Source organism: Dunckerocampus dactyliophorus, chromosome 2, assembly GCF_027744805.1.
Source record: "Dunckerocampus dactyliophorus isolate RoL2022-P2 chromosome 2, RoL_Ddac_1.1, whole genome shotgun sequence".
Lineage (NCBI taxonomy): Eukaryota > Metazoa > Chordata > Actinopteri > Syngnathiformes > Syngnathidae > Dunckerocampus > Dunckerocampus dactyliophorus.
This window is the reverse complement of record NC_072820.1, coordinates 30,426,019-30,453,425: the sequence shown is the minus strand read 5'-3', so window position 1 is coordinate 30,453,425 and position 27,407 is coordinate 30,426,019. Positions and strand designations below refer to the sequence as shown.

The 27,407-nt window shown below is 41.0% G+C and overlaps 2 protein-coding genes across 5 annotated transcripts; both read right to left on the bottom strand.

Annotated features, from left to right (window-relative positions):
- Positions 1–746: 746 nt before the first annotated feature.
- chst3b (carbohydrate (chondroitin 6) sulfotransferase 3b) lies at positions 747–8,514 on the bottom strand. 2 transcript variants are annotated; one of them, XM_054769141.1, is made up of 4 exons: positions 8,308–8,514; positions 6,998–7,158; positions 3,513–3,711; positions 747–2,691 (listed from the first exon to the last, which is right to left on the bottom strand). In XM_054769141.1, exons 3-4 carry the CDS (start codon positions 3,590–3,592, stop codon positions 1,467–1,469), a joined length of 1,305 nt encoding a protein of 434 aa, XP_054625116.1. In that variant the 5' UTR covers positions 3,593–3,711; positions 6,998–7,158; positions 8,308–8,514; the 3' UTR covers positions 747–1,466. The 2 variants fall into 2 exon arrangements, with proteins under 2 accessions (XP_054625116.1, XP_054625114.1); XM_054769139.1 differs by lacking the exon at positions 6,998–7,158.
- A 3,704-nt stretch (positions 8,515–12,218) lies between these two features.
- zgc:174164 (uncharacterized protein LOC570656 homolog) lies at positions 12,219–27,045 on the bottom strand. Of its 3 annotated transcripts, XM_054769098.1 has the most exons (22): positions 26,877–27,045; positions 26,700–26,758; positions 26,540–26,619; positions 26,412–26,472; positions 24,569–24,645; positions 24,275–24,467; positions 24,132–24,194; positions 23,985–24,056; positions 23,751–23,920; positions 23,563–23,653; positions 21,532–21,662; positions 21,253–21,424; positions 19,948–20,037; positions 18,885–19,080; positions 14,663–14,774; positions 14,414–14,594; positions 14,254–14,340; positions 14,076–14,181; positions 13,091–13,226; positions 12,918–13,011; positions 12,705–12,742; positions 12,219–12,622 (listed from the first exon to the last, which is right to left on the bottom strand). In XM_054769098.1, exons 1-22 carry the CDS (start codon positions 26,941–26,943, stop codon positions 12,511–12,513), a joined length of 2,388 nt encoding a protein of 795 aa, XP_054625073.1. In that variant the 5' UTR covers positions 26,944–27,045; the 3' UTR covers positions 12,219–12,510. The 3 variants fall into 3 exon arrangements, 2 of the variants coding, with proteins under 2 accessions (XP_054625073.1, XP_054625074.1); XR_008569652.1 differs by lacking the exons at positions 12,219–12,622; positions 12,705–12,742; positions 14,076–14,181 and having other exon boundaries at positions 14,221–14,340; XM_054769099.1 differs by lacking the exons at positions 23,563–23,653; positions 23,751–23,920; positions 23,985–24,056; positions 24,132–24,194.
- Between the last annotated feature and the right edge of the window lie 362 nt (positions 27,046–27,407).

Sequence of the window (27,407 nt, the reverse complement as noted above, 5' to 3'; positions counted from 1 at the left end):
AAAGAAGAAGAAAAGCTAAAGAAAAATTGTTTTTATAATACTAAGTGGCATGCTACCTCACAACAAAAACAACAAATTTAATAGCTTTTTTGTTAGCATGTAGCACTAACATATAGCACCCGATTGTTTGTGCTTTTGATTTTTGTATTATTATACATTGAATAAAATTAACTTTAAGGGATTAAGGGAGGTTAAGGTTATAGGTTAACCATTTCAAGGACATTGTTATACCAGAAAATTACAGAATTTGTTTTCTACTTAAGCAACTTTTCGCAAACATTTTAATTAATAATTATGATCATATGTGTTTACTTTACCAAATATGGTCAGCTTCAATGTTTTGTATTGATTGTTTAGTTGCTCGCTAGCTAGATTGAGTTAGCTTGCTGGATTTAGCCACAATTCCCTGAAACTTGGAGGGGTGGTCGAAGAAGGAAATTTATGGAATTTACTCAAGTCGTCCATTCCACAAACAAGATTTTAGCCCGCTAGCTAATGAATGAAAAACACACCAATGTAGCGTGAACCAGTAAGTAACAAAAAAACAGAGGTGAGAAATTTTGGGTCACAATTGTTGCCATTTCAGCCTTGGTGGAAGTCTGTACTCTTTTTGTCTGATGGACGACATTCAATTCCCTGTTTACAATGCAATAACAATCGATGGCCCTTCCAAACAAGGTCGTAAACTAGCATAAGCAACGCTGTGCTAACCACGTGCACTCATCTGCAATGACAGGACTTACAAGTGTGTGTAAAAGCAGCTTTATTGCGACAAAGAAGACCCAACCTGGATCATCAGGAAGCATCAAGGCCTCTTTTTCTTTCCCTCCCTGTCCATCACTAGCCAAAAGACCTGTGTCAATAGACGGAAGACTCGCAAACAAACTTTGCACCAATCTGCAAGCCAGCTGCAGACGGTATGTTTGCATTTGGGCAGCAGTGTAAACATCTGTTTTTGGCCAAATTGGTCCTTACAGTCACCACCGTGACTTCAAACAAGTCCCCATTTAACTAAAGCTGCATGCAACCTGCAATGCGCACAGGAAGAGGAACGTCCAAGTTCCTCTTCCAGTTTCATTTTTTTGTAAAGCTACCACTTGTATTTAATTTGGAGTTTCCTAGAGTGTAAAAAAAAGCCAAATCAGGAGCTGCACAACGTAAAAAGTTAGTGGAGGTTCCCAGAGCTAGCTTGTTAATGTTTACAACCCCTATTAACTTTCTCTTTAAGGAATGCTTATATTTGCTCACAGAGTTGGCTCTCACGACAACCCACAATGTGTTGGGAGTGACAAAATAATCCAGAGTGCAAAAACAAGGATAGCTTTGACCTGCAGGGACAGGCTGGCGTGCTAATATTTTAACTGTGCTCAACACTAAATCCGCCAACTATTTTAAATATGTTAAATATCAGAATAAAACATCTGTGTTGTAATAAAAGAAGCTAATAAATATGAGTTTCTAAAGGTCTATAAAAAGTCAAAAACTTTATCTTCTATTAAACTTATGGACTTGTCCATTAGCATCTCCTTGCTTGTGACAGATTTGTAGCCAAAAAGCGTAAGCGTGGGCCCGCAGACTTCTTGCACCACCTGTGCTATCTTGAAGGGCAAAGTGAACCTCCACTTCTCCACCTGCTCGGAGGAGTTCTTCTTTGTGGAGTAAACGCCGCTGGTCTCCTTGGAGGCCCGCGTGTTTTTCAATATCCACGCTTTCACCTGCGGTGTGAAGGGAATCCCGGTGAACTTGTACATCTCACCGGCCTTCCTCATGGGGAAGCGTGCGATGTCCTCGTAGCGCACCAGCATGTAGCGGCCGCGCAGCCATGCCGGGCGCTTCAGGCCCACTTTGGCTGACATCCTGATGGTGTCGCAGTTGCCCTTCAGCTTCTTCACCTCGTCGTCATCAATGGGCACGTCTCCGTCCGTGGCCCACTGCTTCCAGTTCTTGTATTTGGCAGCAAAGGCCACCATTCGGGAGGCTAGTACGGCACGAGGATCCCGAACCAGCTGGATGAATTTCACGTCCAGACGCCGGTCCTCGACAAGGGGGCGCAGGGTTTCCAGCTGGCGTACCCTCACTGACTTGATGGCTCTGTGCTCCTTGCGGAGGCAGGACTCTGAGGCCAAGGTTAGGTTGAGGGGCCCACAGCGCCTGCTCCTGCAGTGATAGCGCTCAAAGACCCCTTTCACGAAGGGGCTGCATACCGCCTCCCTGCACAGGGAGCTGCTGGACTCCCTGCGGAAAAGTGAGGCAGTAATGTGATCTACGGGGAGGGGGTCGATGAAGCTTTCCAGCAGGGAGAAGTCGCACAGGAAGAGCTGTCGGAGCACCTCGCGGTACGCCTTGGCTGCGGCCGTGGCGTTGGTGCCGCCCGTCTCCAGCGTCAGCATCTTCTCCACGTGCCACAGCGGCTCAAACAGGTAAAACATGTTGTCGCCCTGCTGGTTGAAGAACTCGCCCACGAAGGAGGAGCCCGTCCTTGTGGTGGCCAGGAGGAGGATGTGCTTCCTGCCACTTGCCGTCGCCTGGTAGTCACTGTGGTTGTCCAGGCACCGATTCATCAGCGTCACAGCCGAACTCAGTTTGCCGAGCGAAGCCACAGAAGCATTTTGCCTCCTCACCGCGCTGGACGAGACGCCTGGTTGTACCGGGGTCTGAGGGGTCTGCTTCGACGCCATCTTATCCGACACCCTGTGAGAGGAATCACAAGCTTTAGAGCCTCTTTCACAAAGAGAACTTGCAAAATTGTCATATCATTTATCCGCTTGTGCCTTTGATACAGAACACATCTTTCATCGAGCAAGATGGCATCCAGATGCTTTCAACACCCCATTGCGGAATTCCCTTTCACACAGGTGTAGGAGAACAAGCTGGGTCACCTTCATACCACCTATTCTGTGTGCATGGGAAAAGGTAGAAAAATGCAGGATTCCCTTTCACACTGCGAAAGATTAAAACACAAAAAACTAAAGCCAGGAATCTTGCGGCTTTTCACCTTTCCGCTGCACAGAATGGGTACTCTGCTGGATTTGGAAGTAGTAACAGAGGCAGGGCAGCAACACAGTGAAAGGGTATTCCGCTACGTCAGGACAGGGATTTAAACTGTCCTGCACTGTTGTGTTGAAAGCAGTTGTTGTATTTTATATGTAACGTTGAAAGTTTCAGGCTTTTCTGACTTGTTTCCACCAAGCAGTACAGTTCAGCGCACCACGGTACAGTTTGAAACGGTCTGATCTGGCTTCTGTGGTTCTGTGTTTTATGGCTAGACTTTGCATAAATCATATAAATCAACAAAGAAGACTCTGTCATCATCCACGGTTTTGGGCGGCTTGCGAGTGAGGAAACCTTCTTGACCAATCAGTCGACACTCCCAGTGGAAGGATACTTAAAACTGGTCAACTTATTTCTGGTATAGTTTATAACTTGACACTAGAAATGTGGGAAATTGAACTTCATGTCTTGGTGGAAAAGAGTATTTCATCTAATTTGGAAGCGTTCCGACCCGGACTCACCTTGAGATGATGTTGCTCTCCTTCTCAATGATAACGAGCGCCACCAAGAAGACGACGGGTATGGTGTACTTGATCCTCATTCTCTTGGATGCTCCTACAGGCCACTTCTCTAACAGGTCCTGTGCCAATCTCCGGCAATCTTTAAAGAGCCTCGCCGCTATTTGGATCGTCCTCAGCGGACACGTTGTCACGTTTCCACCTGCGAGTAAAGCCTGCATCAGTGTGTCGCCTACACATTTGGCACATGTTCTTGCAAGTCAGAGCAATGGGGGAAGTCGTTGCTGCAGAGTCATGACCGCTGTGAATTTTGAACGTGGACTAAAATATCACATCCTGAGAAGGAAAGTAAGAATAGCATGGCTAATTCAGACCTTCCACACCACCAGGAAGTGCGTGTTATCTGAAGTGCAGCCGTGCATCTCAGGAACGTGCCCGCCCAGCTTGCTAGTGAAGGCTGGTCAGAAACGGAAAATAGGAGTCTGCCGGTGGGTCATGTTCTTTAAAATGGGCTCTCATTAGCTTCTAAAACTATTTGCAGGGTCAAAATTCCTGCAGAGACCCCCCCACCCTTTCCTGTCCTTGCCTAGTGGTCCCAACAGGCAGCTGCTCCTGCTTGTCAACACCGGGTGGAGATCTTTTCAACACACGCTGCGACGTGAGCTACTGATACCGTGGGACATCTGCTAAGGTGCTGATGACCGTGTGCAGATTCAGAAGATATTTATTATGTCACCAAAATATATTTTGTAGGCACGTGTAGAGCCCAACAAGCACATAAGAAAGCACCTAGATTGCAATCACACTCGTCCACAGCAGTCCCATTCATTATTCAGTGCTGCACTACTGCAACTTCCCCGATTTATATGGGGAATTTCTGGTCATTTCTATTGTGAAAAACGGCAGTTATAATTATGACTGTGGATTATTTCGACTCTTTCAATTTTTTTGTGGTGTGTAAAGTGGTGGTTATTGTTAATAGCTGGCACATACACTTACCTAGCATGTGCATGTGCTCATGCATGAGTGACCATACCATGCGCTATGATGTTGTAGATTATTTCGAGTCTTTCTCTTTTTTTCTATTGTGTTAAGTGGCAGTTATCATTCATGACTAGCGAGAGGAGTGACTGAATTAATTCTATGACACGTACAGTATGTGGTGTGCTCACAAGAGAGCGTACCCTGGGGCATCTCTTTGTGGATTATTTAGAGTGTTTCCGTTTTTTTCTTGTGTGTAAAGTACACATGCCTATCTTATGCATGTTCTTGTGAATGAACGGGCATAAGATGGGTTTTGCATTTGTGGATTACTTTGAGTATTTCAGTCTTACTAGTGTGTAAAGTGATGGCTATCGTTAATAACTGGTACATACCTAGCTTGTGCATGTGCTCGTGCATGAGTGAGCGTACCATGGGCTTTGACTTTGTGGATTATTTCAAGTCTTTGTCTTACTAGTGTTTAAAGTGGCAGTTATTGTTAATTACTGCCACATACCTAGCGTGTGCATGTGCTCGTGCATGAGAAGTGTACCACGGGCGAAGACTTTGTGGATTCTTTTGAGCCTTTCCTTTTTTTCTGGTGTGTAAATTGGCGGTTAGCCTTAATAGTGCATGAACGGGCATAACATAGGCTTTGCCTTTGTGGATTATTTCAAGTCTTTCAGTCTTACTAGTGTGTAAAGTGGCGGTTATCCTTAATAACTGGCACATACCGAGCATGTGCTCGTGCATGAGCGAGTGTACCATAAGATTTGACTTTGTGGATTATTTCAAGTCTTTCCATTTTTTCTGTTGTGCAATGTATCGGTTATCGTTAATAACTGCCAAGAGTAGCAAATTAATTAATTATATGACACGTATGCAGTGCATGCATGTTTTGTGCATGAGCAAGCAAACCTTTGGCTTTGATTTTATGGATTATTTCCTAGTTTTTCAGTTTTTTTTCTGTTATGCAAGGTGGCAGTTATCATTAATAACTGGTGGTTGTCAGTGATAACTGGTGGAAGGAGTGTTCACATTGATTTTTGTTATCTTTGACTTGCTGATCTTAATCAGTCCTCCTTTGTTTCCATGGAATTTTGAGTCATTTCTGTCCAATCCTTCTCACTTCCTATCCCAAACCTCCGCCACGGACCATTTGAGAACACATAAGCACGTCCAAATTATTATTACTTTTTTATGTTCTGCACACAGTCTAAACACTCAGCATGCTTGGACACTGCTTGTGAAATTCTCCAAGAAGTTTGGAACTCGAGTCATTTCGGCAGAATGGGGCGTAATGAAAAGGCCATGTGGACTGCATCGGGAAAGGGGAAAAAAAAGATTTGAGCTTAGTTTTGCACCACCTTGCCGCATGCCGCAACCACAAAAAGGCTCTTCACACTAAAGTAACCCCCGCTAAACGTAAAAACCCCTGGGGTCACTTGCACGTCACAGGGTCAAGCGTACGTCTACAAGCAAACAGACAGCAGCCTCCAACCAGACTTTAAACACGATGCTAGTTAAGACATTTTAAAGGCTGCCTAAAGTACTTCGAATGTGACTCAAGAGATGAACATTGTAAGACACACAAAACACCAATTATCATAATTTGCTTGATGTATTTTGGCCTACATCCACTTGGTTTCAGGTCACTGAAAATCAACTTTTAATCAACTTAGATGTTTTGTTAACGTAAAGAACACAAATAAAACCATGTCAACATGTGTCAGTAATTAATTGGCCATTAATTAAAATAACTTATTTATTGTTGACTTTTAAAACATATACTGTATAATATTTATTTTTCCTTATTTAAATACTTTATTTGGTTATTTTATCAAGTAGTTACTTTGAACTACATGCCTGATTACAACTTTTAATGCAAATTTTCATTTTTTTAAAATAAATATTTACGGTACCTGTTTTATCCATTTACCATTTCATTTATCCATCCATCCATTTTCTATGCCGCTTCTCCTCATTAGGGTCGCGGGGGTATGCTGGAGCCTATCCCAGCTGACTTCGAGCCAGTGGTGGGGTACACCCTGGACTGGTGGCCAGCCAATGGCAGGGCACATATAGACAAACAAGCATTCACACTCACATTCATACCTATGGACAATTTAGAGTCTCCAATTAACCTAACATGCATGTTTTTGGAATGTGGGAGGAAACCGGAGTACCCGGAGAAAACCCACACACACACGGGGAGAACATGCAAACTCCTCAACGGAGAATTGAACCCAGATCTTCCCGATCTTCAGACTGTGACTGTGTGGCCAACGTGCTAGACCACCGTTCGGCCCCCATTTCATTGAAATATACCAATATACTAGGAGTGTCACAAGGCGCGACAAGATTTCTCGTTCTCGTTCAGAAAAATAACGTCTCGTGGGCACTACACCTGGGACAATAATAAATTATTTATTTAATTAATCACACAATAAATGAAAATGAACTGGATCATTTAGCCCGCCTCAATATATTGCCATGTGCATGCATACCTGTCTTCCTCGTCTACGACCTCCAAACAGGCAGGAAGAGGGTTCACTCTGTGAATTGGTTTCCACCGTGACGTGTTTGTTTCATAGAACAACGGCATGAACGGAGTGAGCCCTTTGTCCGTCATACAGTCTCTTTGTCTCGGTAGGTGGAGGCGGGGCCGCTAGCATACACACAGAGTGCAGAAGAGTGTAATGTTGTAGAAATTAAATTAGTAGATTGCAATACATTGTCGTATATTTTTTCTATTTTTTCATTGTACTTACTTAAAAGCACAGTCAGTAAGTCGTTATATCTAGTGTAATGTCTGTGATGTTGTGTGCACCTTTAAGAGGTGGGGCATTTTTCAACCAATTAATCGCGATAAGCGAGGGACGGCTATAATGTTAAAATCTCGTCTCGCCATGTTTATCGTCTTGTGTCTTGTGACACGTCACAATGTATCAATCAAAGGTTTGGACAAACGTTCTCATTCAGCAACATGAGAACGTTTGACTGGTTCTGGCTCTTCATGTTGACACAGACATTTTTTTTGACTAATTATTATATTTTTGTCTTTGTCCAAATACCTTTTGTTATTTTATAACCTGACGGTTGAACACCTATACGACATGCACTGTTATAACTTTTTATACGAATCTTATTTTTATTTGCTTTTATTGACTTTTTCATAAGCACAATTTCATTCACTTGAAATATATATCACCAGTCAAACGTTTGGGCACGTTTTCTCATTCAATAACATGAGAAAGTGTGTCTAAACTTTTGACGGGCACATGATGACTTTTGACTTTGTGGACATTTTTCTCATCATTTTAAATAATTGAAGTTTATGTCATTAATTATTTTTTTTATTATTTATTTTTTTTCTAATTTTTAAAATGTATTCATTGTTGAATACTCCAGCATATTTATGATTAAAATTAATAATGCAAATTTGTATTTTATTTTAATTTATTTATTGTAACTTTTTTATTCAACTTGACCTTTTTTAAGGCAATATAACAATTTCATTATATAATTAGACTTTTGTTTGACCCTTTTAAGAATTTAATAGCACCATAAACCAGCAGTCAAAAGTTTAGACACACAGTGTGTCTAAACTTGGATGGACACCGTCTATATGGTCTATATGTTTACATGATGACTTCTGCCTTTGACAATCACTGCATTGAGTTTTTGGTTAAAACTATGTCATTAAATCACTCCTTTCACCCTCATTTGATCGGTTCACTACTTCTTTGGTACTTTGTTTTAAGTGTTTGTCCCCACGCATTAACTAATCAAGTGTATGTCCTTTACGCATACCCACCATGCTGATGTGTCGCTGTCCACGCTTTTTAATCCGCCTCGGATTATGAATCCCATCGCTTCACTTCTTGCGGAACAAAGAGCATTCCAATAGAGTGTGGGTGCAGGCTGCATTTCCAAGATGTGGATGATCAGGCAGCATGTTGGGTAAAAAAAAAAAAAAAAATCGGGGGTGCAGCTGCAGGTCAGACTGCGTGAGATGAACTGAATGTAAAAGTTTAGGACAAACAGTTACGTTTCATTAGGTCACATGGGAAGGTTCTTTTATTTGTCTTGAGACCGCCCACCGCCACCTGAATTTGTAATAAAAGCGAAATAAAGTGCATAAACGCACACAAATTGCTGCAAAATGTTGTTGATTTAATATCCCAAACTTTATAAATTGTTTAAAGTCGGTTTTAGAATCACAGTTTATTATTTTTATAGACCCACAAAGGGAAATGGCTCCCTCTTGTGGAGAAAATACCAACGTGCACAAGAAAAGTACAGAAATTGATGTGAACATGTTGCACTGAGCCCTGCGATTGGCTGGCGACCAGTCCAGGGTGTACCCCGCCTTTCGCCCAAAATCATCTGGGATAGGCTCCAGCATACCCCCGCGACCCTAATTAGGGTAAGCGGCACAGAAAATGGATGGATGGATGTTGCACAGATCAGTAATAACTTTGTGACTTATATTTAAATAATTTTTAACACTTGTATACAACCAGGAACACTTGCACAAGTCACTAACCGTGACAATAATTTATATTTAATGTATATTTACTAGCTAGCGGCTGTCTCGAGTCCCTGCAGCAGAAGAGTTGCAATGTGGAAAGGTGACTATAGGCGTGATATTTCATGTCTACATAGCGCAAATAATATTAAAAAAAACATATTTAGAAAGTCATAAACAGGTTATTCTATATACATATATATATATACAGTATATACACTCCTGATCAAAATTACATTGCTCCAACTGGTGAAGATGGCTTCACCAAGGGCATCAACTGTCTGGAACTGATGGCCATTTTTATAAACTTCCCTTGCCATCCATCCCCAAATGTTCTCTATGGGGTTTAAATGAGGGGAACATGCAGGATGGTCCAAAAGAGTGATGTTATTCTCCCTGAAGAAGTCCTTGGTCAAGCGAGCATTGTGAACTGCAGCGTTGTCCTGTTGAAAAACCCAGCTGTTACCACACAGACGAGGGCCCTTAGTCAACCTTACTGGCATGACAAAGAGATCCCACCTGAGATGTTTTCTACCTGGCACAGTAGAGGGGGGTCCATCATGGTCTGGGGTGCTTTTTCATTCAGTGCAACACTGGAGCCTCAGCTGGTGTGGGGTCGTCAAACGGTGGCTGCTTACGTGCAGATGTTGCAGCGGGCATCCCTCATGACTGAGGGCCCTCGTCTGTGTGGTAACAGCTGGGTTTTTCAACAGGACAACGCTGCAGTTCACAATGCTCGCTTGACCAAGGACTTCTTCAGAACTCCTGAAGTCAGCTGGGATAGGCTTCCCAGCTGACTGGACTGGTGGCCAGCCAATGGCAGGGCACATATAGACAAACAAGCATTCACACTCACATTCATACCTATGGACAATTTAGAGTCTCCAATTAACCTAACATGCATGTTTTTGGAATGTGGGAGGAAACCAGAGTACCCGGAGAAAACCCACGCTTGCATGGGTATAACATGCAAATGCAGAGATGCCCAAGCGGAGAGTCGAACATAGGTCTTCCTGATCTGCTGACTGTGTGGCCAACATGCTAACCACTCATCCACCGTGCGGCCCTCACTACCAACAAAGCAAACATTTATTTGTCTGCAATCACAAACAGAGCAAGACTATTTAAAAATAAGGCAAGATTTTAAGAGTCTGCAACAAAAACCTTAACAAAATGATCATGGGGGGGGGGGGGGGGGGGGGGGGGGGGGGGGGATGATGATATCATAAACCTTATGGAGGAAAATAGAGCACTGAGCAAGCATACCAAGGCACTAAGAGAAGAAATCGAGGAGTTTCAAGATTTAAAATGCTGCCTTGCGCGCTGCTCTTAAGGAAGCTAAAAACCCTATGGAAGAAAATAGAGCATTATGCCAGGATGTTAGGGTTCTGCAGGATGACATTATATACATTAATGCGGCCTTGCGCGCTCCTCTTAAAGGGATAGTTTACTTTTTTTTTTTTACATGAAGTTGTATGAAATCCCCATCAGCAGTGTAGTACATCAATTGTGACTTACCCCCCACTTGGTCCCATGAGTCCAGTTCTGGTTGGATTTCCGTGACTAGGAACGTGTTCTGCTTAGTTGCTGGGACGTACTTAAGTAAAGAGTTTGGCTTCTCAGAACAATTTGCTTTCAAAAGAGTAATACATTTGCGTCACAAAAATACCTCCTCGAAAAAATCAGACCTCACAAATCGCTCGCCGTTATATTTGCCTCCTGCCGTATCCTTGCGCACTGTCGCCTCTCCATTCTTGGTTCTAGAGGGAGTAGGGTTAAATAAGATCTGTATCTCCTTCCTCCTTTCAGACATGTGGAATTGTGAATTGTAACATAAAGCATTCAATGTAAACTGCATGCATGTTCGAAATAAATTAAACCATAACCATTGCGGAAATTCAGTTATCGCAGTCAAGTCTGGAACCAATTAACTGCTTAAAGAAGGGGCGGTTTGTACTTTTTTGTTTGTAATATTTATACTGGTTAGTATTATACAATTTTTATTACAGACTTTCCTCGTCACATCTATCAAAAGTATATTAATAAATCATGCTGTTTTGTGGTTGAATAAAGCCTATTATTAGTTTAAAAATGTATATTTAATTACATTTGACATGGTTTTAACCTAAATTTAGCATTTTCAAGCATAAAATGGCGAAATGACGTAAAACAAAAAAAAAAAACTAAAGCATTCGGAACACGCATTCAAAGATGTGATGATATGTAGTATTCTACACTGGTCACTAGGAGTCAGTATGTTACTGTAATGTTCACTGAGACACACAAGCACCAGACTTGATCACCGGAACAACAGCCTTTCATTGCAGGCTTGAATGATCTCACAGGCACAATAATAATAATAACATGGGCTACTGTTATGAACATAATTCAGTCTAAGCTAGAACTCAACTCTGAACCCACGTCACTTCGTGTCCTCCACACATTTATAGCAACACACACGAGCACAAGTCTTATCTATGTCTTAAATGCTTATTTACTCTTATTAAGTCTCATATTTTGGGTAATAGGAGCGTAAAGATGACTTTAGGGGTGTTATTTTATGTCTAGAGAGCTCTAATATTGCAAAAAAAAACTTATTTAGAAGGTATTTAGAAGGTAAACAACTTTTCTATGCCCCAACAGCAAAAATATTTGATTTATAAATAAGACATTTTACTTCACACAAAATCCCGGTCAGGTCTGGAGCCAATTAACCGTGATAAACAAGAGATTACTGTATATTGTACTGCTTATGTTATATGTGCTTATTTCAGTGTGGCACTGCCGTCACATATTTTCTCCCTTTTCAAGTCAGTTGTCTCTTTTGCATCTTGCTCTTTCTCTCTCTGTGTATACTTGTGCTGTCTGTAACACGCCCCCTCCTGCTCAGTGCGGACACTCACACGCCACACAAACAAGTCTTATATAGTACATAATACTCAAGTATTCATGGAAAATAAGTAGTTATAATACAAGTCAATAGGACCAAATTGGTCCTGAGGATCATGAGTGTAGGCATATATGCAAATCTCCTTTTTAAAAATATGTGAAAAATAAAAATAAAAAAAAAGTTTGGCTACATTTCATACAATAAGCCTTACAACTGAGAATCAAAACAGTAAAATAAGCAGAATGTGCAGGTTGGTAGCAGCATGCTGAAAATGTCAAAAAGCAAAAAAAACCCGAAACAACAGATTAATAGTTTATTAGTCACAATTAACATCTCTTTTTAATTCACAAATTCAATAACATAGTTAGGAAAATATACATAAAAAAAAAATACAATATTACATTTACAGTTTCATTAATAAGGAATTTAATAACATACATCCCAATAAATATTTACTGATATACACCATCTTAAAGAACTTCAAAGACACACCAAATTATTTTAAAATGCATTCTTATCCCAGTATCCCAAAGTCCCCCATCAGGCTGACAAACATGTATACTGGAAATACAAGACAAAGTTATTTTGCATAAAAGAAGTTATTTTGGTGATTGCCGGGAGGTGATTGGTCTTGGGACCCCAGGGCCCTGCCTGGGTACCTGCCCGTGTGCAGAGGCGGAGCTTGTGTTCCAGTAATCCAGTTCTCCATACCTGAAATTGAAAGATACAATTCATATTTGCACGCTTTAACACCCCAATTTTGTATGTGATGGAGTAATGCGCTTGGTCATACCTAGTGACTGGAGCTGAGGTTGCCGGTGGATTGTCAAGCTAAAAACGAGAGAAAAGGACATAAGGACATCAACTTGAGAGGTCTAGCACCAGTGTTGGGCAAATTACTTAAAAAAAAAAAAAAAAAAAAAAAAAAAAAAAGCTATAGTTACCAGCTCGACGCACTGCAAAATAAAAATACAAATCAGTGATGACCATTAAAGAAAATAGTTACCCTCTGAGGAGGAAGTTCCCTTGGAATACGAGTTGTAGCATGTGTCTCGATATTACCGTTTGAACGTCCATTGGCATTGCCGGCATGACTTGACCTGAGGGGAAAGCGGGTGGATGTGGCGTGGGTAGGGCTGACTATTTGACATACTTCCCCCCCTGCCCACTGACGTTTACCTGGAACGCCGGGTTGGTTTGAGGCAAGGGTTGAACGTGTCTCTCCTGAAGAAGAAGAGCAGCAGCAAAACAAGAAGAACCAGCAGAGGGACGACAGCCAGGAAGAAGATCAACAGGCCATTTCTGAGTGAGAAGTCTGAGGCACAAACAGTACATTTGGTGAAAGACGTCAGATGAAACAGGATGGGGAAAACAGTAAACTGATTAAAATTGGTCAAAACAGGTGCCCTTACTGTGTTGCCTGTGCTATTATTTTCCTGACTAATACACCACATGGTGGTGCTGTTATTGAAACCACCTCATAAGTTGTATTGACTTGAAATTTCTCACATAGCTAATTTTAGGTCAGGGGTGTATAAACTTTTCCCAGTGAGGGCCACATAGTGAAAAATTAAAGGATTCACCTTTGCCACTTTGATATTTTGTCAGCAACACATATAGCTAGGCTAAGAAGTTACACATATTTCAGGAAAAACTGTATCTCAGGTTTGTCATATATGTAAAAAAGCCTATTGTTAATATCAACTTCACTCTTTGCTGTTGTTTTTGCCCAAAAAACTTGCATACACTTTGCATACATAAAACATCTGTATGTATGTACGTGTACGTATACGTATATATATATATATATATATATATATATATATGTGTGTGTGTGTGTGTGTATGTATATGTATATATATACACACACACATACATACACAAACACATACACACACAGATTTTTTATGTGTGCACAGTGTGTGCAGTTTTGTATATACAGTATTTATATATGTGTACATAGTTTGATGAGACTTTTAACGTGTCATCTTCTTACAAACGACCTGATCTACCTTTATATATATTTACATACACACACCGGTATACATATATACACACAATGACAATTTTGTTAAATGAATATTATCTTGCATTGCATCTCATTCAATAGTGCTAAATAGACAATAACAAGTCATGCATTGGTAAAACAATGACTCTGTCTCACTGATCTTATTAGGACCGCTGTCAATGCTGCCACCTGTCCCGGCCCTGTTGCAATTTGGTGGGCTCCAGCCGTCGTCACAGTGGCAGTGCCCTTGGTCGTTACAAACCTGGAGACAATAAACCAGCGTGACGCCTTGCAACCTCACCGAGAGAGAGCGCCAAAGAGACGTGGCCTTTACCCCGCGGCCATTGCAGGTCTGCTGGGCGTCGCAGTCCAGGTTAGGCAGCAGAGCCGAGGCATCCACGCATTTAAAATCCAAACAGGTCTACAAGTAGAAGTAAGCCACATGATGATGTCACCCACGAGTCTACTTCCCGGTTGAGCTTCTGACTGCTTACTTTCCCTTCAGCACAAGGACTCCCGGCATTGACGTAGGCGGGATCCAGCACGTCCGGGCCCAAGTTGAAGTCGGCGTTGACGCAAGTAGAACCGTTTATCACTTGGATGCTGACGTGAGCATCAGGAGGAGGGTGGTTGACGTCCACGTTTGTGCACTGCACCTTGCCGCACATGGCGTCCCTGTAATCACACACTCATTGTAAGACTCCACACTTTCTATAGAAGCATATTTCCATAATAATACTCACGCCACAGCACATTTGATATAATCTCCACTGCTGGTGATCCCACAGTTCCCAAATAGGTTTCCTTTTGTGTTGAGATGCTGGAAACAAGTGTCTGCCGCCTTTGTTGCCGGATCTGCCAAAAACCGAAACGCTCAAAGCCAGCAGACCTCCACTAAGATAAACTTTCATTCACCGGGGACCACAAGATGCCACATAAGTTAAATGGGATTCCCATGATACATTTAAATTAACGCCACAGTCACAATCAGATTCGGGAAAAAATAATTGAAGCAAAGCTATATTAATGTGTTACCTAGACAAGGCTACGTTCACACTGCAGGTCAATTCAGATTGTCTTGCTCATATGTGACCTGTATCTTTTGTTTTCCATGTCAGTGTGAACAGCACAATTTAGCTTTTTTCAGGCCTCATTCGTATGTGGATATAAATCCGATATGTGTGCAATGCGACTGCAGTATGAACGGTCAGGTCGCATATATTCGACCTATACGTCATCGAAAAGAGTGTATTGCTGTGCTTACCGAGACTTTAAAAAGGTACTCACGGATGTATGCAAAAGTTCTTCTTCTCATCCAAAAATTAGTTTTAAAAAAAGGTGCTGGTGAAGCAGCTTTCATCAATGTGTCATCACTCCTGCTTCAGACATTCACCGACACGCTCCTTGGAACAGATGTGGCAGCAAGTTGCCTACCAACTGCCACAGCCAAAATGATTGCCCTTTTTTCTTCTTAATCTCCTACACAGAATCATTGGTTGAGAAAACACTGACTGCCCGTTGCACAAAGTCTGATATTACCACAAACACATTAGGATGAGCACGCGAGCAATGTGCGGATTGATACTGAAATATCGATCCTTAGCTGGTATCGGAAGGATCATGTTTTTGCTTCATGTTTTTTCTGATGTTGTATATTAGATTGGCTATATTGTAAATCAAAATAAATCAGTAAAATACTATGATGTCTTGTATTCTTTATGCTACGATTTGAAATATTATTGTACACTACTTTTTAAAATTTACCAAACACATGTGATTTTGCACATAGCGTCGGCTCGGTATCGCTAATACCGGCTTGAATTTTACCCAGTAACTGCTTGGAAATGAAATAACTGGTATCGCACATCACTAGAGGTCACACCGCAGCAGTCTTTACTTCTGCAAACACACGGAAATGCGAGTGAGGTCGTGCTTTTGCGCATGCACAACACTTTCCAGACGCTTGGCGTTCACATTAACAAGTCGCATCTGTTTAGTAATGCCAACGACCACGTACAAAAATCAGATTTAAACAAAAAATCCGAATTGGGCAGGATACCCTGCAGTGTGAACGTGGCCGCAGAGATGCTTCTCAAATAAGAATATGGCGCAAAAATTCAGTAATCTTTGCAGTTCATTTGCTGATTGGAGTGTGCCTGCCGCATATACCGTAAATCACAGTGTATAAACCCCACCTTTTTTCCACTGGTAAGAAGCAAAAAATCGGGGCACGGTTTATACACGATGACAGGTCTGTGACCAGACTCGGACTGAAAAATAATATCAGACAACGCTTCTATAACGCTTCAGCGGAAGATCACTCGTACTACAAGCCCGGTCACACCGCCTGAACTCTGCTGTAGCGTCCCTTGAACGGTAGGAAGAGGGGGCCGAATTTCGACAACGCTCGTCACCGCGCACAAAATAGGAAAAAAAAATAGAAAACACGGGCGTTGTCCTAGTGGTGCACCGCTGAAGCCGGCGTTGCTTTAGCCTTGATTTAACGGTAGCGAACGTTGGGTTAGCAGTGACGCGGCATTCTGCGCATGCGGATCAGTTATCCATGTATTGTACATAACACATAACACTGCATTGCTTCAGTGTGAATTTGAATAAACTCCAACATTGTATTGTATTTTACATTGGAAGATTAGGTTAGCTTCAGTGTATATAGAGATCCTTTCACTGTGTGAAACACACAGCAGTCAGAGGAATTGCAAAGGAATTGCATACACTAGCATTTTCAGCAACTGTACAGCAGAGGGCGCTAAAGTCAAAGCAACTGTCTGACCCACAGACGGCTATTCTAAAATGGGCTTCATGAATTCCATTGTAGATGAATTGATGGACGGCAGATTTCTCATTTCTTCTTCTTTTTGAAATTGCTTAGTACCTTTACCTTTCATTTGAGATGTAAGAGTTGGCAAGCATGAACTAACCTTTTTTATGAACTAACCTTTTTTCTTTTTCCTCGCCGTGAGCCTGAAAATGGGGGTGCGGTTAATACACGGGTGCGGTTTATACACCGTGATTTACGGTATTATTATTAGGGCTGTCACCCCATTAAAACATTTAATTGCATTTTCTCCATAGTTAACTCACAATTAATCACAAATAGAAATAAGTTTTTATCTATAATAAGTAGAGATGTAGGGCCGCACGGTGACCCAGTGGTGCCATATGTATCATGTTGGCCACACATTCAGGAGATTGGGGAGATCTGAGGTCGAATCTTTTCGGACATCTCTGTGTGGAGTTTGCATGTTCTCCCCGTGCGTGTGTGGGTTTTCTCCGGGTACTCCGGTTTCCTCCCACATTCCAAAAACATGCATGTTAGGTTAATTGGAGACTCTAAATTGTCCATAGGTATGAATGTGAGTGTGAATGGTTGTTTGTCTATATGTGCCCTGCCATTGGCTGGCCACCAGTCCAAGGTGTACCCCACCTGTCGCCCGAAGTCAGCTGGGATAGGCTCCAGCATACCCGCAACCCTAATGAGGCTAAGCGGCATTGAAAAGGATTGAAGTAGGGATGCAAATATAATAAAAAAAATAAAAATAAAAATACATTTTAAAAACAGAACGATTTGATACGATTCGATACTGTGTACAAATGATTTGATACGACTCAATGGTTACATTTGTTGATATAGACATTAATCTTACATTATAAAATCCTATAAAAGTGTCATTCTTACAGTGTTTTCAAGTGTGTAAAAGCACATCATATCCCCAAGCATGCTGTAAGGCAGGGGTCCCCAACCATCGGGCCACGGGAAATGTTCAGAAGCAAATGATTAAAAAAAAAAAAAAAACACTTAAAAAAAACCCAAAATATAAAATTTTATTTAAAAAGGGATATCAATTTCGGAAATATGGGCCATTATTTGATTCAAAAAATATATATATTTAGAAATCCCCCAGTTTTGTCCAGAGCGAGGACATTGTTCAACGGTCATTGAACACACCTAACTTTCTCCCACAGTGCACAGATACTGTATTTTTCCCCTTTTTCTTTCATCTTATATTTGATCCAAATGCTGATACTATGTGGGAATGCATAAAGGTAAGATTTGATGACATTATTGAGTGCTAATGTGCATATTTTTGCGGTGCACCTCTCTGAAAAACCAACTCGAGGCTCGTACTGGTGGATGATGTGTCTGTATTGATCTAATGCTTGAAATTTGATGTCGTTTCTTCCATAGTTTTACACAATACATAATAAGATAAATTCGATCGCTATAACGCATGTATGTTTTGCTGATGTGTTTTTTCCAGGTAACTAGCTAGCATGCTGCTAATGCTATTTATATCCGTTGTCACTACGCAATACGTACCCGGAATGCAATCGTGCCGCCCATGCGTAAGGACTACTTCACTTCCTCCTTTAGCAAATTTTTACGACAGCGCTTCTGCAACGTCACGTGCTGTCATAGTTATTATTTTTTAAATGTTTGAACATAAATGGCCAATAACCATACTTCATATATGTAATATATTGAGAGGTTATCTTATGAGTGACTCTCGACTTTGTTAGCATGCGGATGTCTTATGACATCCACCAAGACTGAGCTACATAAAAACTTACGCAATGCACATAGCACAGACGTAAACATCATATCCGGTTACATGTAACATACATAAATAAATACAATAAAACACATAAAAGGCAGTAATACTTGAATGTAAACAACGATAACCAGACTGCAATGATGGATTAATCTAGAGAATTAAGCTATTTTTTTTTTATTTTTTTTTAACTGAGAAATAGCATCCATCCTAAAAAATTATTAAAAAAAAAAAATTAAGATGAGTAAGTATAAACAAACACTGTAGACAACGAGGCCAACCCAGTAAAAACAACATGTGGAGCTCATCAAACAGGAATGGGATGAGGAGAAGCACTTCCTGTACAATGTGGCAGCAACAGCTACATATAAAAATAAAAAATAAAAAACCCTACCTGGCGCAAAAAGCCGTTTGCACTGGGAGTCATATGTCTGGCAGCGGCCCTCGTAGCAGTACGCTGCATTGTTCTCACAGGGCAGACCGTCCATCATGTAGAAGTCATCAGGGCAGAAGGCGCTGGTGCCGTTGCAGAATTCTGGAAGATCGCAGGAGTTGACTACCCCTCTGCATGGTGTCCCGGACACTCTGAGCTGGAACAAGATTCAAGAGTTTTATTGTGATATGCATAGTAAAACAGGCAGTTATACCATGCAATGAAATTCTTATTCTGTTCATTCTCCCAAGAAAAGAAAGAAAACACAAGAAAAAGAATAAGAACATAAGAAACATAAATACCAATAAATTAAGCAACAACAACAGAAGAGACATTAATACAGATAAATAATACAAATAAATAAATAAATAAATAAATAAAAGTGCTATGAGTGTGTGCGTGTGTTGCGTGCGGCGTGTGTGAGTGCTTCGTTGAGAAGCCTGATGGCCTGTGGGTAAAAGCTGTTTGCCAGCCTTGTGGTCCTGGACTTCAAACTCCTGTAGCGTCTGCCTGACGGTAGGAGTGTGAATAATGAGTGTTGTGGATGTGTGCTGTCCTTGATGAGGTTGTGTGTTCTGCAGAGGACTCTAGATTTATAAATGTCTTGCAGTGAGGGGAGGGCTGCCCCAACAATGTTCTGTGAGGTCTTGATCACCCGCTGGAGTGCCTTCCTATCACGTGTTGTACAGTTACCGTACCAAACAGTGATGGAGGCGGTAAGGACACTTTCGATGGTGCATCTGTAGAAGCAACTTCTTCATAATTTGTTGGGTGTTGTGAGACCAGGTGAGGTCCTCGCTGATGTGTGTGCCAAGGAACTTGAAGGTTTTCACCCTCTCCACCTCAGTCTCATCAATAAACAGGGGTTTATGCGAACAAGGACGCCATCACATTTAAAACAATACGCAGACAAAAGGACAAAGCTAACTTAATAGTACACCTTCCGGGCATATTAATCATTACGCTTAACACACTGTAACGGAATCACATTAATTCAAAAATATATACAGTATATATTGCTCACCTGACAGTCATTGCAGCACTCCCCTTGAGCACAGGCGGATCCGGCACTTAGTTGGCAAGTGGCGGCGACACAGCAGTTATTCTGACATTCCTGTAGAAAATAAAACATTGCAATGTCAGGCATGTCTTTTTGTTTTGTCACACTGAATCCTACAAAAGGTACTGTAAATGACATATGTAGCACCCCCTTTGGGTTGTGGTCAAAAGGATTTGAAAGACATGCAAGCATACAGGTACATGAGATATCCTCAAAGTTTTACAATCATTACACAAATGATCAATGACTTATGGGCGATTAGTTGCTTCGTCATTAAGTCATGACCCACTTTTGTTGATGTCAATTTTATTTTGTATTATTTTTTTCCACTTTAACAGAATTTTAATTTTTTATTTATTTCTATTATTTTTACGCTTTCATTTCAGTTATTTTCATTTTTAATTTATCATCAATTATTACACTTTAAGTCATTGGTATTAGTATTTATTTTTACCATTCTTATTTAAGTCATTTGTATTAGTATTTGCTTGCACTTTTAAATCATTTTTATTTTTTTTTGTATTTTTTTACACCAAGTCATTTTTATTTTATATTTATGTATTTATTTATTTACGCCTTCATATTTTATTTATTTATCTTTAATATACTTTTAAGTCAAACCAAGCAAATGGATTTGTTATTTTCTTAAGCTGCCATCTTTTGGAACATCAATACACATAATTACATGTCCATAGTGCATTTTTTTGTGATTTTTGAGAATTTTCTACCACCTTTTATCAAAGAAATGAGGAAGAAGATGACTAAGATATTGCTAAATTTTACTGCAAAATAAGTCAGACATCAGTTGTATATATACATCCAGTATTTTAATTTTGTTTTTGACTTGCATTCTGTGACCCACCCAGAACTAATGGCGGACATGTTTTTCGACCAATCTTGATCAAATTTTACACACGTGCTTGTCAGTCCCTAAAAGTCAATACCATTTGGGTTTCAATAGCAGCGCCACCATGTGGTGTATTGTCCATAAAGGAACAGCACAAGCAACACAGTAGGGGTGCATGTTTTGTGTTTAGGAGTAGAAGGATTTTTTCCATGTGATTTTAGCTTTATGAAGCGTTTTGATGGCTATAGAGAGAGAAACCCTGAAAAATTAATTGTTTTCACGCAGCTCTTGTAATGGATCTTGTTAGACTGTGGCGGTTTGCCTCACGTGCTGGACAATGCATAGGCTACATTCGTGATTGTGCCCCAAAAAAAAAAAAAAAAGAAAGTTAGTTTATATGACGGAATACAGTGTTGCTCTACCTCTGGCGTTCCGCAGTCACATTCCTCGCCCTCTTCCAACATGCCGTTGCCACACTGCGCAGTGTCAACCACATCTGAGAGGGAGGGCTGGTTTGCCAAACACACCCCTCTCCCGCTGAGGATGAGTGCCTCAAAATCTTCTGCGCTGCAGCGGCTGAAACTTGTGGAACCACTAAACGGCAACACGGAAACAGCATAGTTATTTGGCCTTTGACGTCAACTGCATTGTTTCCGTTAATCACTCGTAATGAGGATATGATCCTGATGATGATGTTTTACCTGGCACTGGCAGCCATGATGCAAGGTTGTCCATCACAGTTGCAGCGGGTGTTGTCGTGATTCATGCCCAGGTTGTGACCCATCTCGTGGGCCACGACAGTGGAGGCGAACAACAGCTGGTTGTTGCCAAACTGACAAAACACACAATGGACACAAGACATGACAACGTAAAACATGTCCACATGCTACAGTAATATTTTGCAAGGCATCACACTGCTAAAGAATTAAAGGAAGTCCACAACTTAAATCTGCCTTGTCATGGCCCTTGATGAGGTTTTTTTGTTTTCGTTTTGTCTTGTCAAACCGGTCTGACTCCTCCTCAGTCCAGAGCCAATGGGGGCTCCCCATGAATAATACAATGAGTATCAGTTTCTACGCGTGAGATCATGCTCCCCACATGTGATGCCAGCCAGCTGGTGTTAGGAGTTAAAAGGAAGTAACATGGTGAAGTGCTCCAAGTTAGGAGTGGTGTTCCGCAAACCACGATGGACAGTTAAGACTTAAACACAAAGAAGTTAGCCAAATCACTGGGATGTCTGAGGCTTTGAAAGTGACCATTGTGATGTATTAGGAGTTAAAAAGTGAGTTTAACTAAACATGTTTATGTGTAAGGAGTTAAAATGGGTATCAAATCACCCACAGTGATCATTTAGGAGTTACAAACGCAGTTCAACTAACCACAATACACTGTACCCTTCAACTACTACTTGGTTATGTGTTAGGGGTTAAAATCTTCCACAGGGATGTGTTAAAATGATATTAAAACAATGTAATGTATTAGGCGTTACATGGGAGTTATTAAACTAACCAAGGTAGTGTGGCAGGAGTTAAAAATGAGTTAAACTGATCAAGCGATCTTATAGGACTTAAAAGAGTTAAATAACCATGGATGTGTTGGGGCTGAGACAAATGATGTATTAGGAGTAGGGGTGTTACAAAATCTTGCGAGATTAAAACATGACAAGATTTCTCATCCAGAAGAAAAGTGTCTTGTGAACACCAGGCCTGGGACGATAATTAATTAATCAAACAATAAATGAAAATTAACTTGATAATTTTTCCAGCTTCGATATATAGATTGCCATGTGCATGCGTGTCTGTTTCTTCGTCTCCCGCCTCCAAACAGGCAAGAAAAGGATTTACTCTGTGCATTGGTTTCAGCACCTTGGCAGGTTTGCTCCACAGAACAACGCCATGAACGGAGTGAGCATAACATAGAGGCCACTGGCCAATGAACTGCTCTTCTAGGAATAATGCATTATGGGAAGTTAAAATACTTTCCGTTTTTATTTTAAATTATTATTTTTTTAAACCTGTATTGGATTGCATTGTATATTCCTTAGCTACCTTTTGAGTGGTAAGTCGCTGTGTGATGATTTCAGCCTTCTATCTAAGATGACACCGTGAGTCAGACTGTCATACTGAGTAATGACCTCCTGCCATTTCCGACGTGTTGATTAGCTTGCTGTGAGTTTTCTCATAGCTCATGATTGGCTCTTGTCATATAAAGAGCTACCTGGTCCTCATGGACTCATGCGCGCCTCAATGTCTTTTTATGACGTGGACATGTGTGGCTTATAGTCTGGTGTGGCTTATTTATGTACAAATCCGTTTTGCTCTCTAAATTTAGTGGATGCAGCTTAAACACCAGTGTGTCTTATACATCAGAAATTCCGGTAGTTAAAAGGAGATAAACTACACATTGTGATGATGTGTTAGGAGTTAAGGAGTTTAAAATTAAACTACAGTACATATGGTGATTACGTGTTAGGAGTTAAAAGTTAAACTACACATTAAGGAGTTAAGGAGCTTAAAAATTAAGGAGTTTAAAATTAAATTACACATGGTGATGATGTGTTACAAGTTAAAAAGAAGTAAAAATTTGTTCAACTACACAGGATACTGACGTGTTACAAGTTAAAAGTAGTTAAAAGGAAATAAATTACACATGGAGGTAATGTGCTAAGAGTTAAAAAGGAGGTAAACTACACATGGTCATGATGTGTTAGGAGGTCAAAATGGCAGACTAACCACAGTGATTCCTCCAGAACTTGTAACGGAGCACACCGAGCCAACGAAAGCCATCCCCAGCACATTTCCTGGGAACGAACCGGGTCGACCACTAAAAAAGCAACAAAAGGATGGTGAACAACTTTGAATGTGTGCGAGCGGTAGCGTGCTATACTGTATATTATATCATTTGATTGCAGTCAACTCACACCAATAGCTGAGCCACGTCGTGGCGGTTCCTCGGCAACAGGTCGGACCGCCTCCACCTGACAAAGCTACGCAGTACATCGCCTGCAGAGCCCTCCACTGGGAAAGGGTTGGCATCTTTAAAAATCTCTACGCCCACGAGAGCGACGCGGATGTTGAGCTGCCTGTAATACTAGGACGGCAAAGACGATATTCAAAACTTAAACTAAACGGTTTCTCGGTTTGAAAGGTCTCACCCCATCAAGCAGGTTGGCCATTTCCACCATCTCCTCTCTTATTGCCGTCTCATTTCTTTGCCTGAATTGATACTGTCGATGAAATGAATCATGAGATAAACTACTACAGTACTTCTAGTTCCTACAATAGTTGATCAACAGATTCACCCTGAGATTGTCCACAACCAACACCAGCTCCACATATCTGGTCTGAGGTAGATTGCGTTTCTTCTATTGAAACAACACAGTTGGAATCTTCCTTCAAAGAGAGTACAATGCACCGCAAATGTCAAACATCCAAACATCCAAACCCGCAGCAGAGCAGACATGTAGTCCACAGCCTCAAACGGTTCATGGCTTTGCGTCTCTGTTGCCTCGTGGAGGACTCCGCAGAAAACAGGTCCGGTCTGAAAGTCGATTAGACGGTACAGAAGGTGCTCATGGGTGGCAGAATGAGGAAGAGGCTCAATTCCGTAGCTCTCGTTTGCAAAAAGTATCACACCCCTGGAGAGGAATAGCAAACACGGAACTCAATGTGAGCAAATGCTTTAGCTAGCACCACCAACCCAAATTAAGTCAGTTTTTCACACAAAATGTGAGCCAACCTCAGTCCGTAGCATGTGCTGAGTGCAACCACTGAATTCTCATATCCCTCCACTTCTCCATGATAATAACAATGCACCTAGGAGAAAATGAAAGTTTCTTCAGCCCCTGAAATGAAGAACACTTTTACCACCCAAACCAAAAAACCACGCAAAAAGTCTCATAAAATTGTTTTTTTATCCTTATATATATATATATATATATAAATAAATAATGGATATGTTTTCTGTTTTTAGATATTTTTTATTTTCTAAAAACGTGATTAGACTATAAATTAGATATATTCCTTTACAGTCACTGTAAATAAATACAAAATTTGAAGCACAAAGGCGAAACGTGAGGCATAAAAACAAGGGATGCTCCGATGAGGGTTTTATGCTGCCGATACCGATACTTAAATGTACTATTGGCTATATCAGGGGTCACCAAGGCTTTTACTTGTGAGAGCTACTTTTACAAAATGAAAATGGTCAAGAGCTATTCATTTTTGTAACATTTATTTTCATAGCTTATTTCAACCCAAACAAAGCGAATGTTTGTTTTAACAGAACATTAACAAAATGCTGGTAACCACAACTCACATTTTGAATTTCTATTTATTTTTTATTTTTAGTGTTCTCACATTATTAACTGAAAACCTGAATGAAAAGCAGGCTTGCAGGCGCCTCATGTGGTCATGGGGGGGCTCCCTGGTGTCCGTGGGCACCACGTTGGTGACCCCTGGGCTATATAATATGAAAGGGGAACCATAAAAATTCAGACAAAACCATACTTGACATACTTTTTCAAAATCACTGGTGAAACTTAGAGGATCAGGCGTCTTCTTGAAGGAGAATTTAGATGCGTGATCAGCTTGACTGCGCTGCAGCCAGACCCCCAGGTAGTCAGACGAGTCCAGTCACTTTTCAGGCTATCCGTCTTAAGGGCGGCACACACGGGAGGCGACGGGCAGCTGCGGTTGGCGGGGCTTGTCGCTGGCGCGTGGCGGGCCTTGCACACGTGAGGCGGCGGGTGGCTGTGGCTGGCTGCACCGGTGGGCGACCCATTCACATGGCCGCTTTTCCTCCACTGAACTACTTTGATATCCCCAAATTCCCTCCACATCTGACAGCCAATCTAAACCATGGGAGACTCGTACAATTCGCTCTGGATGTGGGTGCGTCGCTTGCCGGTGTGGCTGGTCGCAGCCGTTCGTCGCCTCCCGTGTGAGTGATTTACTGCGCAAAACTTATATCACTGTCACAACGACAGGTAAGTCCCACATGGCAGCCATGCTTGTTTTGGCTTTGTGAAGGGAAAGTGGGCGGGAGACGGTCGCTATGGGCTGGATGCTGCAGTGGGGGTGGAGCCGATCGGTGGATGTGATCTACGTTATAAAGCAAGTTTCGGCGTATGACGATACCATGCTTTTTCACAGAAATCGGGCCGATACTTATCGGTGGCCAATCAATCGAAGCACCCCAAATAAAAATAATATAAAAATCAATAAATACTACACACATTATTATTACGCATTAATTAGCTCCAAAGTGCAGTATTTGGGATGAGGTTATTACAGAGTCAACTAAGTAAATATTTCATAACAACATTCGTTTGAATAATTTTATTATTTATGGAGAAATGAGTGTTGATCCAAAAAACCTTACACTTTTTAATCCTGAGTTTACAAAATGGCCCATCTTGTAAAAGTAAACTTCAACTACTGTACTGTATGTTAATATTGTTTTTGCTTTCACAGCATCAAATATTTTCAATCTTAAAACTTACCAACATATGGGCAATCGAAACAATCAAATAAGCACAATGTGCAAGTTCTAAAAGAAAATATGAGATTTGTTAACTCACATGTCTGGGATGTGTCGCTGTGCGGTTGTCAGCCACAAACAAATCTGGATGTAAAAAGTCTCTGAAAAGAAGAAAACGATGTGTCATAACAAGAAATAATCTGGATCTTTTAACTGAAATGTCTTCACCGGTTCCTCTTTAGATGAAGGATGTGGGGTTTGTTGTCTACTTTGAGCACGTATGAAATATGCTCATCACCATCATATTTCTGAAATAATCAACAATATGACATTATATGTTTAATTAAGAGGGAAAAAAAATGCCTTTTTAAAAATCGAAGTCACGTACCTGGTTAGGAAGCAACTGAGGTTGCACAATAGAATAGTTGGAAAGCCCATCAGTAATATCTGGAAGAGAGCGTTTAACAGGTAAATCAATATTTGCACATATTCAGTGTTCTTGTGCTCACACTTTCTGTTCCAGGAGCTGTTCGAGCTGCGCCTTTTCAGCCAACAAATGCCTCACCTGTGGTGTCTATTCCAGGAGTGCAAAAAAGCAATAAAAAAAGGATGGCGACGTGTTCTGTAACCATTATCTCGTAGAGGCGATTAAGCCAAGGACAGAGTGTTAAGTTTAAGTCTAAAGTCTTGTTTTAATTAAGCGAAGCGTCGACCATCAGCTTCCTTCTCCTGACCAGGTGCGTCAAAGTGGGCGTGGCCAAGACGTCTTCTTTTAATGTAGGCGGCCAAAAATTATTAAAAAGCTAGATTCGTAAAACTGACTCTTTTTTATTGTTTTTACAAACCCCTTCCTTTAATAACAATTGTTTTCGTATTTTTGTAGCAATATAGTCGAATAAAGGTCCAAAAATCAACAAACAAAATACTTCAAACAATATTTTCTGTTCTATTGTAACTAATAACTAATTTAAATAGACATTGTTAATATTAATATGAATAGTAACGTTACCGCAAAATACAGAATTAAAAAAATAAACCTGATGTCGCCTTAGGTGTGGAGCTGTCGCGGCATCTTACGAGATTTAACGTCACCCAA